A 17,003-nucleotide genomic window follows, 5' to 3' on the forward strand; every position below is an offset into this window, starting at 1 on the left:
TAATGTTTATAATAATAGGTCTTATAATTGATGAGATTGTGCTTAGGCTGTTTAGTTTGCAAATGTCAGGGATTTCAATGGTGATTAATTTAGTAAACTTTAAAGGTCAATTCAAGTTATTATTCAAAAACTAACCTTACAGTATTAAAAACAGGCTTCTAAAAAATTAACACTATTTTGAATTCTCAATGAGCAAAACTATCTTGACTAAGTGAAAATATAAGTCTTACCCAGAAGTCATATTTCCATTTTTGCAGGTATAGTACTTACTTGAAGTTGATTATAAATTTTGATAACTTGGGTAATGGCAGCATCTAAAAGAAAAATGTGTTGACAACTCCACTTTAATATTCATTTACTTGTTTTGATGTAACCAGCTCTTCCATACAGTCAAGAAGCAGAGCATTTCATAGGAAAGATTTAATAAAATTACTCTCAAGTTATGAAAAATGTTTCAATATTTCAAAGTTGTTACCCCCAGGTGATCAGTTTATCTATGAATTGCAAGGGTGATGCTTTAAATAAATTATTTTTTATAGTGAGGGAGCAGACAAAACTGAAAGTAAAAGGATGAGTTTCAAGTCAAAAACTAAAACATTTGTTTTTATAAATAATTGTTTTCCCCAGTATGTAACCTGGAGATCAAACTACATACATTAATTGTGTTTCTGTGATACTATGCAGAAGATCCTGAACTGAATACATGCAATGTTGTTGTTGCTATTCAGCTTTTTCAGTTATGTCTGATTCTTTGTGACCTCATATGGGCTTTTCTTGGAAGATATATTGGAGTGGTTTGCCATTTTCTTCTCCAGCTCATTTTATAGAGGAGGAAACTGAGGCACCTGGCTATGGAAGTAGAACTGCCTACCAACAAGCCTTCTCTTCATGCAAAAACCCTTATTCATTCATGTAGGAGAAATCGCTAAAATATAATATATAACAATTAAATACATTTGAAATATGTTTTACATGGAGAAAATGGTAACAATATTTGGGAGTTTTCCCCTATGAGTTAAGACATGATAGCAGAAATTCTCTTCCCAGTGAACACCCCAGACTGTGGACCTAAAGCATAGCTTAAGTGTGACTCAGATTTTTATTTTTAAAGCAGGTGCAAATATAATTTGGTTAAAGACTAAGGAAATAGGGAGTATTGTATTTTTTTTTTTTTAAGAAATTAGATAGAGTGTCAAGAACAAGATTATTTTTATTTATTTAGAATTAAGCCACTTCTAGATCCAAGTTTACATTTAGAAAATCATCATGGTAATGAATTATAATTCTGATAATAATGTGTTATATTAATTATTCATTTTAGAATACTTTTCTATAGGATTTGGTATCCTTGTTACTGACAAATTGTGATATATTTCCTAAATTGAAGTTTGTATCACTGTATGATTCTTTATTTCCATATCTTTTCAGATCATGTATCAGTTGGAGGACTAGGAGATAGCTTTTATGAATATTTGCTAAAGGCATGGCTAATGTCAGACAAGACAGATTTAGAAGCTAAGAAAATGTATTTTGCAGCCGTTCAGGTAAGCCCAATATTTAAATCATCTTGTCATACAATTCTGACCTCTAATGTTTCTGCTAAACCTGCTCTTTTAAAAAGTGAAATTATATACTTATGAGTTAACAGAATATTGTCAGTGAAGTACAACTCAATGTTGGTTGATATACTTGTAACAAAAATAATAATTCCTAAAATACTTAGAGCAATGAAGATTTTTAGTACATTTCAAATCTTAACCCAAATTTACATACCTGGATATGGAAACAGAATTTGTTTTATAAGTAAAAAGACTTTTTGTTGTTTTTTATTACCAAGCCATAATTAAAATCAGCAGAGACTGAGTATTGGTCCTATGTTCACTAACTGGATAAAGTACTCCAAGGTTGGAGATTAATCTAATGATCACTTAAAAGTTTGACACTAGTAGCTAGCCCAACTTTAAAAGCTGACAATTTCATGCTTTGCCACTTGAGGAGAATTTGTATATAAAACTCTAAATTTTATCAGATTGATAAATAAGGCCAAGTTGTTTATATTACATTAGAAAGGCATTATTTTATAAAAAGATCCACACATTTAGGGTGTGTTTGTTGGGTTTTTCTGTGCACTTTAACTGGCTTTATATGAAATACAAAAATAAATAAGAAATAGTCTAATGGTCTTTGAAATATAAAGTCAAAAGGGAAATGATTTCATTTACAAAAAATTCATATGTAACTAAAAAAGATTGAATCTATTATATAAAGTGAGTAAGACTTTCCTTACAACTTGTAAAATTACCTACATCAAATAAAGTTATGTATAAAAAGCACTTTGCCAACTCAAAGTTCTACTGAAATGTTAGCTATTCCTATGTTATAATCATGAAACAGTTATGTCAGTAATTATCACAATTTTGAATGTTTATCACTGCTAATATAGTAAAAATAGTATCAGGCCTCTTTCAGGTATTACAAAAATAATTATCAGTTGACTATGAATTCCTCAAGCCTTGAATATTTTTAGAAATTCAAAGTGAAAATATGTAGTAGAACTGAATACCTAATGAAGACTGAATAGCCATTGTTTTAGCATTGCATCTAAGCAGCCTAGTGGGAAAATGTGATCAATTCATGGTCATCAAAATTTGCCCTTATGAATTAATTACATGGATTAATTGTCAACTTTCTAGTATGTTAATCAGGCAATAAACATTTAATAAGCACCTGCTATATACATCAAGCACAACATAACTTTAAACAAAAAATAAAACAATACCATCCAGTTTTGTGATTATATCCCAAGCCTAATGAATAATTGAGCTTTTCTTAGATTAACTTGAAAAAAGCAACTTTTTGATCCAAGTACAAGTTTGAGTCTCCAGGACTATAGTTATAATCTATATCAAAAGAAGTCATTCAGCAAGATTTATCAAAGGCAAAATGCATACAAGGATCCAGATTAATGACCATGAGGATTGTCCTGGTCCTTCTCTTTAAACTTTTAAGATTCCATATTTTAAGCTGGAACGGGGGTTTGTAATCTTTTTGTTATTAGTACCTTCTCAAAATAACCTTTTAAAATAATTAAAAGAAATGATTAATTTCAGTTTAGAGCTTAGTTTAAAAAAAAAAAAAAGAATGTAAGTTTTTCCCATTTAAGTTCACAGACCCTAGGCTACTATCTAGAATCTTTCTTTCTTTCTTTCTTTCTTTCTTTCTTTCTTTCTTTCTTTCTTTCTTTCTTTCTTTCTTTCTTTCTTTCTTTCTTTCTTTCTTTTTTTTAATTTTAATAGCTTTTTATTTACAAGTTATATGCTTGGGTAATTTTACAATATTGACAATTGCCAAACCTTTTGTTCCAATTTTTCTCCTCCTTCCCCCCACACCCTCCCCTAGATGGCAGGATGGCAGGATACATGTTAAATATATTAAAATATAAATTAAATACAAAATAAGTAAACATGTCCAAACCGTTATTTTGCTGTACAAAAAGAATCGGACTCTGAAATATTGTACAATTAGCCTGTGAAGGAAATAAAAAATACAGAAGGGCAAAAATATAGGGATTTAGAATTCTATGTAGTGGTTCATAGTCATCTCCCAGAGTTCTTTCGCTGGGTGTAGCTGGTTCAGTCCATTACTGCTCCATTAGAACTGATGTGGATCATCTCATTGTTGAAGAGAGCTACGTCCATCAGAATTGATCCTCATATAGTATTGTTGTTGAAGTATATAATGATTTCCTGGTCCTGCTCATTTCACTCAGCATCAGTTCATGTAAGTCTCTCCAGGCCTTTCTGAAATCATCCTGTTGGTCATTTCTTACCAAACAATAATATAGAATCTTTCTTAATATAATGATGTTAGTCCATGTAGAAGGTCACAGTCAGTGGGGAAACCCTTCAGCCCAGAGGGAACCTGCTAACAATGTCTGGTTTGGCTCCCCATCTTCCCTAAGGACTCTGACCTTCCTGAAAAATCAGAGGGCAGTGACAACCTGTGTGGAGCTTGAAGCAGAGTGATATCAGGTGGCAGAGTGATACCAGGTGGCAAACTAGATACAATAACAAGTTGTTTATGTGGTCCTACGTGTGCAGTGTTGGTTTTGTTACATTATATAAAAGGGAAAGTCATTAAAACAAACAATCCATTTTTCCACCATCCTCAGGAGTCCCACCTCATTACTTCTCCACTAGGAAGCTATATTTTAATCACCCCGACCATTGCTCTAGAAAGCAATGGTACATTTTGTCATCCCAACTTGGGGGCTCTAGAAAGCAGGACACAAGAAGTCCATTAGATATTGGCAAAAAATAAAAAGATAACCCATCATTCCATATTAATTAAAGATTATTGTTAGTGAATTTCATTTGGGAACCATTGATACAGAAATCTCACATATTGCCAATTCCTATGGTTTGCTTTATGCCACATTCTAATTATTCTGATAATAGTCTATTTGAATGTTGTAAATTGAATTGATTTGATGTTCTAAGAAAGGCATCTGAGAGCTTAAAAGAAAGTTTGCTCCAAATCACAAGAATTGTACCCTTGCAGTTTATAATTGATTCCCTTTAGAGAACTCATTGACAGGAAAAACTCATTAAGAAGCAATCCCACAAAGATGTTTCCTGTTTCCCTTAACAATAGTCAAAATAAATTCTTAATCCTTAAACTCCTAATTTTTAGAAGCAACGGTTGTCTTAAAAGAAATTTTACTCATAGGATATGGGTTATTGTCAAGTTGCCATATATCTAAAATTCTCGTGGACACAAATTTGTAATAGAAAAAACTAACCTTCAGGGAAGTATATTTAGAGATTTCTAGTGTTCATAGTGCAAGAAAAAACAAGTTGGATCGGTTTTCCAGCATTTTTTACGAGCCTCATTTTCAAAAATAAAATTGACAACTGATTGGTCCCATAACTGTATGTTTAATGTTTGTTTTGGTTATTTTAATATATTTATTGCAGCCTTAAATTTACTGTCTTCTAATTACTGTCCTTCCTAACCACCTCACTTGCATTATCAGCATGATACATCTCTGTGTTTATTAATGAAAACACTTCCTGAATGGTGCTTCAGAAATAAAAACATACAAGTATTCATTCTTAGCCATTACATTTAGAAATTTTAAAACGTGATATTCATTTAGTGATAATTTATTAAGCATTTATGTGTGGATTATTGGGCTAGGTACTAAGGATTTGATGGAATAATATGATGGAAGACCAAAAAAAATTATAAATAAATAAAAAATATAAATATAAACTTCCCTAGACAAGCTTACAGTCTAGTGGGGAGAAATGATGTATTCACATATCTAAATTACAGAATAAATAAAAACTAATGTGGTTTAATTGGAGGATGGATTTTAATAATTGGTAGGATTAGAAAGTCCTATGTAGAAGACAATACTTGAGCCAAAACTTAGAAAGGAACTGGTGATTTTAAGATATAAATTTGGGAGATAGGCACAGTAGATAGAGCACCAATCTTGAAGTCAGGAGGACCTGAGTTCAAATCTGGCCTCAGACACTTAACACTTACTACCAGTGTGACCCTAGGCAACTTCCTTAACCCTAATTGTCTAACCAAGATGGGAGGGTGAAGGAAAAGATCAAAGCACAGGGTTCATGAAGTGAGGGGATCTAAGTTAAAGCACACTATTTGTTTTGCATAGACTCTTGGTAGGTACTTAATCATAAGGTAATCATTAATGCCTTAAAAGATAGTCTGGAGGCATATTGCTTAATATATGTTAATTGGTTAATAATAATGGTTAAAAAGAAGAATTTGCTATTTATTTTAGAGCAGGGTTCTTAGCCTTTTTGTGTGTCATGAACTCCTTTGCCAGTGTGATGAAGCTTTATCCAGCCCTTTACATAATAGTGTTTTAAATACATGGAACAAAATACACAGAATGAAAAAGGAAATCAATGGTTAGTGAAGTCAGTCTCTAACCTGATTGTTACAGCAAGCATTTATGATGTACTGTGCTAAGCACTGGGGATGTAAATAAAGGCAAAAATAGTCCCCATGATCAAAAAGCTCATAATAGTTATGTATGCACATGATATATAAAAGATAAAAAAAAAATTTTTTTCCCATTTCAAGACATATGGGACCCTTGGTTAAAAATCTTTGGAAATGATAATATGCTCCTGCAAAATACACGATTTCTACTTATTTGAAACAAAATGCCTATAGTTTTTGTGCATAAAATATGCGGAATCACTGATGAAGATTTCTTTCTCTTATTGGCTTTATTTTATTTCTAGATCCTTACTCCCATTTTCTACTATTTTCCCACCCTTGCTGCAGAAGTAGGAAGGAACCACCTAGAACCAAGCACCATGTTACATTTTTGCCTGTTACATTTGTTGCCATGCCCAGAAAGAATCACCTAGTAGCTAACTTTCTGGTGATGAACCTTTCCAAATTTAGCTAAGTTAGTCCTCAGGCAAGATAAGACTATAGACTTTATATATATATATATATATAAAGACTATAGTCTTATCATCAGACCCTTTTTAACTAGGTGAACCGAGCTAAAACCATAACTTTAAAAAAAAAGTTCTTTTTTTAACAACAAAAAAAAGTGTTCTTCTGCCTTAGCCTTGGAGAACTCAAAATCAATTTCATGATATGATGAATCAAATAATCCAAACCATAATCACCAAAAAAAAAAAACCTTTTCAGTTGTGGAACTGGTTATAGTGTCATATGATTTGGGATCTTATAACTAGATCAGATTGATGTCAGAAACAACATAAGACTTCATTGAGGATCCATCACAGGGCAAGAATGACTTTCTATCCAATCTCAAACTATTACTGTTGCTATGTAGAAAAAACAATTTCTTGGATAATGACCAAGTCTCTGCTTGAAGGACTTTATTGCAGTTTGTGCTATGAGCAGTATAAACAGCCAAGATGTTCTATTATATCAAGAGAGTATGAAATATTAATGTAATACTAATCCCACTGTAAAATTAGAGTGACCACAGTTCATGAACATTAGCATTGTTCATTCAGTTACTACAATTTTGATTTTGTTATGATTTCACATACATAAAAATGTCAGGGAATAAGAAATATAGAATAAGCTTGATTATGAACTCCAATTCCATTTTAATGAACTTAATTGCAGCATGAAGAAAATAGACTCAGAAATACATAACAAACAGCTTTATTTATCTTTATACAAAACATATTCCATCTTCTCTTTCCATACCTATAATGTTTTACCTCCTCACTGCCACCTTGTAGAATCCCTGGTTTCTTTCAAAGCTCAATTTAAATGCTACCTCATACATGAGGTATTTCCTGATCCCCTCCTCTAAATGTCTCTGCCTCCAAATTATATTACATATTTTTTCAGATCCATTAAAATATGTGTCCGTGTTGTCTACTATGATTAAATTTCCTAGCATCAAAGCTGTTTTGTTTGGAACTTTGTATTGCCAAAGCCTAACACAATATTTGGAACATAGCTGGTTCTTTATAAGCACTTACTGATTGATAAGAAATAAAAATCCAATTCATATATTTTTTTTTTAAGTATTAATCGCTTATTACTGTGAGCAAAGTCCTGCCTCCAGGCTACCTTCCCTAACGCAAAGCTCTGATGGTGATCATCTACCTCAGTGATTCTCCACTGTTTACCAAATAATGTTGATGCTTCTTAGCTTCACTTTCAGGATTATTCATATCCAAGTTCCATCCTACTTTTTTATCCTTATATTACATTATTCTTTATTTCTAACTCAGGAAGCATAACTCTATACATTCCTACCTCTTTGCCTTTTCCTTATACTCTTCCAGATGTCATCTCTCCAACCCTCATCCCAATCTCTTGGTTTTCCATTTATTACCCACTCTTAAAACTAATCTTCTCCACATGGTGAAATCTTTCTTAGTTACTTTTCACCCTACTCTTCTAAAGTGTTCTCCCTCTCCCTTTTGATTTGTATAGCTCTTTGCATGTAAAATTTTACACACACACACACACACACATTTTTTCCCTCATATTTTGTCCTTGAGAACAAGGATTCTTTCTTTTCTTTTTCTCTAAGGCTCTATTTCAATTAAACATACAAAAGTTACTATAAAATGTAAATGGGAAAAACCCTGAATCTAGAGTTGGAAGACGGATCTTAGGCAAGTCTCTCAGCCTTTTCAGACTTCCATGTCCTCTGTAAATTGAAGGGATTGGACTAGGTGATTTCTTTAATTCTATCTAGCTCCAAATCACCAATCATCTTTTCAAGGTAGTTTGCCATGGGATAGAGCTACCAAGACAAAAACAAACATTCCTTGCATTCAAGGATCTTACATTTCTGTCACAAAATAACATGAAAGTTAAATACAAGGAATTATGTGATAAAAATAAATACAAAGCAATTTGAAAAGAGAGAAACAGCAAATTGATGGCAAGGAGGGGAAAAAAATAAAGAAAGCTTCTGACCCCTACTCATGTCTTTCCTGATCTCCCCAACTGCTCATTTTTGTCCCTTCCCTCCACAAAAAAGGTACCTTGTATATATTTGTGCATACTTAAGTATTTATGTAAAAACTGTCCATAATGAGATTTGTGTCACCTATACCAGGATGCTCTCTCTTTATTTCTGCTTACTGACTTTCCTGGCTTTCTTTAAGCCCCAATTAAAATCCCATCATCTACAGGAAGTCTGTCCCAAATTCTCTTAATTTTAGTGCCTTCCCTCTCATTTTCTTTTTATTTATTATATATATATCTTATTTGTACATTGTGTTTACTTGTTCTGCCATTAGATTGTACTCTTCTGTATCCTCAGAATTTAGCATGTCTGGTATGAAAAAGGCACTTGTAATAGATGTTTATTGATTCATATATAATGCTCTTTTTCTGTTTTTCATGTATAGAAATGTTCTCTTTTGTTTTGGTGTTTGTCAGGTTCAGAACAAACAAACAAATAAATAAATGGATGGATTAATCTATCTGTCACTCAACAGACATTTAAATGCATATGTACTATATGCCAATCACGTGCTAGGGATATAGGACAAAAAAGCAGCAGTTCCTGCCCTGGAGAAGCTTACATTCTATAAGGGCAATATCTGCTATAGCAGTGTATATAAATTACTTTTAAAATAAAAATATTCCTGTTAAAAATGTAACTCAAATGTTATAAAAATTATAGTTACATAGGAGAACTATACATGGAAAAATTCCATTTTTTTACATTGTAATGATATCATACAGTATTTCACATACAAAGATGCTACTGACCCATCACCAGTAAGACCTATGTATTGAGTGTTGCTTTTGTTTTTTCCCTAGGCATGGTGATAGAGGTACTGCTCCCTTAACATTATTCATGGGTCCCATTTCCGCCCACCCTCCCACCCGCCACGTTCTCCTTGGAAAGACACTGACATTAGGTCATTTCACAGATCAGGAGTAGAGTCCATTTATGAGTGAGGAACAAAATTGACTAGAATTGAACTCATAGCTTTGGCTACATTCCCACCAAATTCTAGCCAGTCTTTGACTAGAAACAAAGTTAACTAGTAATAACAAATTTCAAATCACGTTTTGAAAATTCTGTTAGTATCACAGACATAGTTTGGTTTTGTAAATAGACTAGATACTTAGTCAGGAAAACTTGGGTTCAAACCAGCTTTAGGATCATGGACAAGTCATAATTTCTATGTGCCTCAAGCTATTCCCTATGATGAGTTGCTGATTAAATCAGATATCATAATTGTGTTGGAATCAAAAATATCACAAAAGCCAAAAACAACCATTTAGAACTTTTAATCTGAGGGAGAGAAAGAGACAGAGACAGAGATGAGCAAACTTGGAAAACCGATAAAGGTACACATCTTTAAAATAAAATCTCATTCTTAGGCCATTGAGACTCATTTAATCCGGAAATCCAGTGGTGGTCTGACCTACATTGCAGAGTGGAAAGGTGGCCTTTTGGAACACAAAATGGGTCACCTGACTTGTTTTGCTGGAGGCATGTTTGCGCTTGGTGCCGCCTGGGCTTCTCCAGAGTTAACACAGCATCACATTGAACTTGGCGCTGAAATTGCCCGCACATGTTATGAATCATACAACCGCACTGGTAAGTACTATGTTTCTCTTTCTTTGAATTCCTCTTATGTGGCTTTCCTTAATTATAAGAAAAATTAACCATTTCATTGCTGATTTAAAGTATACTAACAGAGCTTTTAAGTGTTTTAATTCACACTTTAGGGCTTCAAAGACTTTGATTTCTTAGATTTATGTTCTCATTCTCTCCACTGATGTAGCTCAGAACCCCTCTGCCTTAGTAGGCAATCTTTGTGCACTTCTCTGACAGAAAAGAAAGATTATCTGAAGGATAAACTCCAGGTAATGAACATTCTGATTTAGCTCTTTTGGTCCTTGAACAACAGATATATTGGACCCAGACTTTTTTAGCTTAACTTTGGACCTGATTATAATTTTTTTCCCCACTGGAAGAACTCAGGTCTCCTGCAAGTAATGACACAACTGGAGTAGAACTTCAATGGAGGTTCTAAGTTATGCTGCCTAAATGTGTCGATCTCATTAGGCATAAAAGATAGATAAGTGAGTAGTTAATTATATACTTTCCCATCTTTTAAGTTTTAATATTAAAAACTATTTTATTTATATATATATCATTTTACATTGGGTTAATAAATATAGCAATTATCCATTCATTTCCATAAGCTCACTTTCATTTCTTACTTTTACAGTTAACAAAGCATATTTCTCACAGCAATTCCATGGAGGGAATATAAGTATTATTAAACTCATTTTGCATGTGAGGAAACCGAACCTTAAAAAGCATAAATGTCTTGTGTTCATAGCCATTTGTTGGTCAATGACAAAACTTGAACTCATTCAGATTTTCTGATTGCAAGTTCATTGATTTTTCTACCAAGCCAGGCAGACTCTTCTCTTGAGGTATAAGGGAATTGAAACACAAATTAGAGAAATAATTTGCTTTGGTCACAATAAATTGGAATTCTTATCCTTCAATCTGATAAGATAGCTAGAATATGATATTTCACAGTTCCTTGCATAGAGAAGGTACAGTAAATGTTTGATGAATTAATGTGTGAAAAGTGAATTGTTTGGGGCTTGAGGGGTTTTTTTTGCCATTTTCCAAAATAGACTTATGACTAACTTGAACTAGGACATGTAGTCAATATTGAATATTGTATATAGCTAAGTAGTTTCAGAGTTTTTATTTTGCTATCTTTTTCTTGATTACAGCCAAGAAAATCACTGAGATCATTTAAATTGTAAAACTAAAATTCAATGTACGGAACCATTGTTTTCATTTTATGTTCTTTAGCAATGAAACTGGGACCAGAAGCTTTCAGATTTGATGGTGGTGTGGAAGCCATTGCTACAAGACAGAGTGAAAAATACTATATCTTAAGACCTGAAGTGGTTGAGACTTATATGTACATGTGGAGATTAACCCATGATCCAAAGTATAGGAAATGGGCCTGGGAAGCTGTAGAGGTACTGTCTTCATTTTAATTTCTATATATTTATGTTGTATTTTGTATTTTTTGTTATGAATTTGGCAAACATAAATATCTCTATATACAGTGAGCACAAACAGGCTTATATATTAAATCATGACTTTCTTTTGTTGTTTTTAAAAATATATTACATTTAGCATGATAATGGCAACACTGGCCTGCTTGCCTGTCCATCACTTTGCTGAATCTCTTCTGTGTATTTTTTTAAATGTTAGTTAACAATTTTCTTTTTTCTCTTTCTTACATCATTGTCACTATTTACCTACATTATTGTAATCATTGTATACATTGCTTTTAGGGTTTGCAAGTTTCACCCTGTCTCATTAATTCAGGTTTTTTCCAAGTTGTATATTTTTATTTTTAAAACATAAACATGTCAGGAAATACCAAAGAGCTTTTAAGGATTTTACCTGGTGCCTTAACCACTTTTTAATCCCAATCCCACTTATAAATATTCTCAATGCCAATGATGTCAAATTTAAATAAAAACATGGCACTATTAAGCTACACATCAAGATCTCTGAAGGTTATATATTGATTTAGATAACCATATAATAACATTATGTATGTTATATTTGTACCTCACTTAATTTTATTAATATTTCCCAATTATATTTTAATTTGAGCCATACTTGGGAACATTATGAATCACCTATCTAACACCTGTGCTCCATATTATTTAAACTTTGGTCAGTCTGTAGATCAGGTGCTAATTGGTTTTTCATGCACATGAACAAGTGCAAAATTTCTTTTTTTTTTTAATCTGTAGAGTGTCCAGTGGCCCAAAATCCCATATGATAGGCACTCTTTCTTTTTTCATTCACAAATCTAAGGATTTAACATGCTTGTTTTACCTGTCAATTTTTACTGCCGCTATCTACACAAAGTATATTATTATGCAAATTTTCTCAAATTTATGACATTTTTGAATTTTTTTTCCCCCAAAGAATTTATCATTAAGCTCTAAGTAAAATAGTATTAGCAAAAGAAACTGAGAATCAGGAAGACCTGAGTTCAAATTTGACCTCAGACATTTATCTAACTTTGACTTGGGCCTTTTTCAACACAAGTTCCTTATCTGTAAAATGGAAGTAATTATAGTACCTTACAGATTTGTTGTAAGGATCAAATGAAATAACAAATGTACAGATCTTAAGTATTACATAACTGCTAGCTATTAGTGGTGATTTTAATAAATTAAAGATGGTTTACAAGTTATAGTTGCATTAGCAGTTAACCCTAGTTCTAAACACCGACGACAGAGAACTATACCTGGTCTCTTAGCTGTTGCCTTCTTTCCAGATTGATCCTAGTCTATTATTTGTCTGAGTCCTTGCTCTCCTAGCTAAGGAATTTATTTAATGAAACTGTCTTAGTCTTCCAAAGTCTACTTCCTTCTGACCTAGTTCCAGAATATAGGAAGCCAGGCAAATGCTCCACTTCTGCCTTTCTGAAGGACTTTATCCCTAATGCTGCCCTGGTTTGGCAGTGTGTCTTTCCAGATATTCACAGTCCATGGATCTATGACGCCCTAAATAAACAAACAAATTTCCTCATTTGGTCTCCCAAACTTTCTTGTTCTGTGCTTCAGGTCTTCAGCCTCTCTTCCAAAGATCTCATTGTTGTTATTCATTAACTTCCATCATGCCCAACTCTTTGTAATCTCATTTGGAGTGTTCTTGGCAAAGGTACTGGAGTAGTTTCCTTCTCCCATTTCATTTTACAGATGTGATTAACAGGATTAAGTGCTTTGCCCAGAGTCACACAGCTAATAAGTGTCTGAGGATGAATTTGAATTGTCTTCCTGTCTTCAGGGGAGCTGCCTCAGAGATCCCAACCCTAAAAATTCTTCTTTCCTCCATCCTCTCTGTTTTTGATTGGATTGCCTAGGACGAATCCCATAACCATTCATAATGGATAGCTCTGCTTTTCTTGTTATGTTGCTTCATCTGCCATCTGATGTTCAAGCCTTAACACAGAATTTTAAAACTAGGATCTTCCTGGTCATGTCTTCCTGACCTAACCAATCTTTTAGAAAGTCTCCTGGGTTGACTTTTGGGCCTTTTTTCTTAGCCTGTACCTAAGGTTCCCTCTGCTCAATTCTCAAAGACTTAACTGATATGACAAATGACCTGGGGGCCAGTAACCGCTGAATACCCATCCCTCCCAACTGTCCATCCTAACTCCTCTTCCTTTTTCTCAGGGAACTTCATATGGCTCATGTCCTTCTCTCCCTTTCCCCTCAACAAATAATGATTTTTTAAATTGTTAACCCTTATTAGACATTAGTATTTCTTTTGTGTTCTTTCATGCTATACTTTATAAACATTATGTTCCAGATATTAAGCAATAGGGATAAAAATCAGAAAACAAGACAATCCCTGCCCTCAAAGAACATAGTCTAATGGGAGAAGACAACACATAAAAGGAGGCTGAAAAGTGGGATAGGGGTAAGATGGGCCACCATGGGATATGTTGTCTATGGAGTCAAAGCAAAACCCAAAGTGTTGGTGATGAAAAATGGAGTTACCAGGAAATTTGTGAGCTCTTTATAAAGGAAAATTTTGGGCAGAATTTCATGTTCTTTCCTTCAATCAGAGGGGAAAAGCAACTGAGGGTGAATTAAGAAGATTAGAAAATCCAAGCCTAAGTCATTCTTCATGGTTCTGGGATTTCGAGTGATCAGCTTATCCTGAAGAGGAATGTATATTGTTCCCCGAGTTGAAGCCAAGAAGAGCTGCTTCCTTCCCCCAAAAAATACCCAACGAAGTTAAGAACAACACCTAAGTATTGACTTCTTCAAATTATGCTCCCAGTTATTCCTCAACATCTGATTTTAGATCTTTGACACACACAGACTGATGCAGACTTGGTAGACTTTTTTTTTTATAGTTAACAATAGCTTAAATTCACCTGACGATTTTCAAGAAGGAAACCATTAAGCCTGAGTCGTCTTCCCTCGGTAGTGCATGTATTCTGATTTCCTTTATAGATTTTTTTTTTAAGTGATAAACCTCATTATGTAAGAGATCCAATGGTATTTTTCTTCTCTCAGCATTAATGTATGAAAAAATAACTTGACTGATAGATTAAAAGATTATGCCTCTAAGAAGTCATAATATAACTTGTTTTACAGATGAAAGAACTAAGGCACAGAAAAGTAAAGTTATTTGTCTATGTACAAGTGTCAGAACTGGGATTTGAACCTTGCTCCTAATACTTCAAATCCCACACTCTTTCCAAGTACAATTCTTGCTACCTTATTTCTATACCATCCAGGTTCTCTGATTTCTTCACTATGTAGTACATTGAATAACCCAAGTAAGAATTTATGGCTACATTTGTTTCTTTAGAAATCAGTATTTTCAGGATCTTTTCAGGTAGAGATTTCACTCTTAGGATTTGTTTGTGTAGGCTTTTTTATTTTGGTTGTTATTGTTTTGTTTTGTTTTTAATTGGGTTTTTTGATTGTTTCTTTTTAAAATACCTTGTATTTGGCCACTGTAACTGGCCTTAGTATGTCACCTTTTCTTTCCTGAGACAGTTTTTCTCCAAACAAATCTTTGATAGTAGGACTTTTTTATTCCCCTTGTAACTAGTTCTTTAGATTCTTTATTCTCATTAAATTAGACATGCACATTTGAAATAAAAGATAGTTATTCTGAACAAACTGAAAAATGAACATAAAGCCATCAAATCAAAATACAATTTTGATTTTTGAAGTTTTCTGCCTCCTTGTTGAAAAGGTTGATATTTTAGTGTTCTGCCATATTTTAAAAATTAAAACTAGATTACTGATGTCACAGTCTATGTAGAGTAAAAATTTTTCTTCAACTGTGAAATTTAAATGATATGCTAGATTCAAGACACTTGTATAAATACAAACATTTCTGTTTAACTAGCCAAGGAAATATCAGAGGGAAAAATCCAAAGTATCACAATAAATTAATGTAAAAAGTTTAATATATTTTATTCTCACGCCCAGATTTTACATTCTCCAAGCTCCTATTTCTAAAACCTTCATTATAACTATGTAGTTGTTATATTAACATCTCTCTCCGTTAGTGGCCAATAAGGTCATTCCAATAAGCTGCTACATTCCTCGTCCCTCACGCTACACCTTCCACCTTTAAGCATGCATGAGTTCACCTGCGATTGCTATTGAATAATGAGCACAGGACTACAATGCTCATTGAACTGTCCAGTAAAAGCTTTGTTTCTTTCAGTTCTGTTATCAGCTTCAGTAAGCATTGTTCCAGAGACATATCAGAAATTGAAGTACTTTTTTCTGGATATTGACTTTCTCTCTGTTCAGGTCTAACCAGGACTTGCTTACCCACTTACTGTATAATAATGGATTATAATGTTCAATCTAACCTCAGAAGTGTACTAGCTATATCATCATAGGCAAATCTTCTTAACTTCTATTTTTCTCAGCTTCCTCATCTGCGAAATAAGAATAATCTTATCACCTGCCTCCCAGTGTTAGTGTGAGTATCACACTTAGTACAGTCTCTAGCACAGTGTAAATGGTGTAAAAATGCTGACCATTATTCATATTGTAAATGCCATCTGCATATTATCTAAGAGAAAAGAGAAACTAGAAAATAATTATAAATTATCCCGAAATTAAACTGAGAAGTAGAGTAGTATCATGAACTCACTACTTAGCCTCAAAGCCAAGAAGACCTGGGTTCAATTCCTGCCCCTGTTTATATGGCTCTGAGCAAATTCCTTAATCTCTCAGTTCTCTTTGCACTTCTAAAACTATATTTTGCAAAAAAATGCCAACCTAAACTGGTAAAAAAATTTCCTCAACCCAGAAATCACAAGTCCAGTCCACCTGCCTAAAATTGTTACATTGGAAAAGTTACTACTTTTTTTGCAGAGGGCATTTTGAATGTATTGGTGTGAGATATAGCTATTTTTCAGTCATCTTTTCCTGTTTATGATTTGCAATGTTACAGCTTTTTACAAGTTCATATAATGGATCCAGCTAGTTAAGATATTTGTGGGGAGCCTGGACTCATTACCTCCAAAAAGATGAAGCTTTTCATCTCTCATTTACAATTGCCATTCTGCTCCCATACTGACAGGCCTATGTAGATGAGCAGAGTTCCAGCTGGTAGTCAAGATTGGTAATGATTAAGGCATTGTTACAAATTAGGAGCTTTAGAATTGAGTGACCAATTCAAAAATAAAGAAATTCTTTAGAGAGAAAAAATAAGCATATATGTAATTTTGGAACTTGGAGGAAAAGTTTTTATATAATCCCCTATTTTCTAGAGATAGAGATTTGTTGATGTGGTAAAAAGGGCAAACTGGGACTAATAGTAGTAACTACTCTTATATTTCTCATTTTGGCTTGAAAATCACTTTTCCCATAGCATACATATGAGATAGATAGTTCAAGAATTATAATCCACTTTATATGTGGGGAATAAAGGC

At 33.4% G+C, this 17,003-nt stretch overlaps 1 protein-coding gene across 2 annotated transcripts in view; it reads left to right on the forward strand.

Moving 5' to 3' along the window:
- The window catches only part of MAN1A1 (mannosidase alpha class 1A member 1), a 178,033-nt gene that overhangs the window by 151,843 nt on the left and 9,187 nt on the right, over window positions 1-17,003 (forward strand). For both annotated transcript variants that reach the window (XM_012549315.3, XM_031964348.1), the window contains exons 9-11: window positions 1,429-1,544; window positions 9,898-10,117; window positions 11,360-11,532. In XM_012549315.3, coding sequence (XP_012404769.3) covers window positions 1,429-1,544; window positions 9,898-10,117; window positions 11,360-11,532 — 509 coding nt within the window. The remainder of the gene's footprint in view (window positions 1-1,428; window positions 1,545-9,897; window positions 10,118-11,359; window positions 11,533-17,003) is intronic.

This window comes from Sarcophilus harrisii, chromosome 4 (assembly GCF_902635505.1).
Source record: "Sarcophilus harrisii chromosome 4, mSarHar1.11, whole genome shotgun sequence".
Lineage (NCBI taxonomy): Eukaryota > Metazoa > Chordata > Mammalia > Dasyuromorphia > Dasyuridae > Sarcophilus > Sarcophilus harrisii.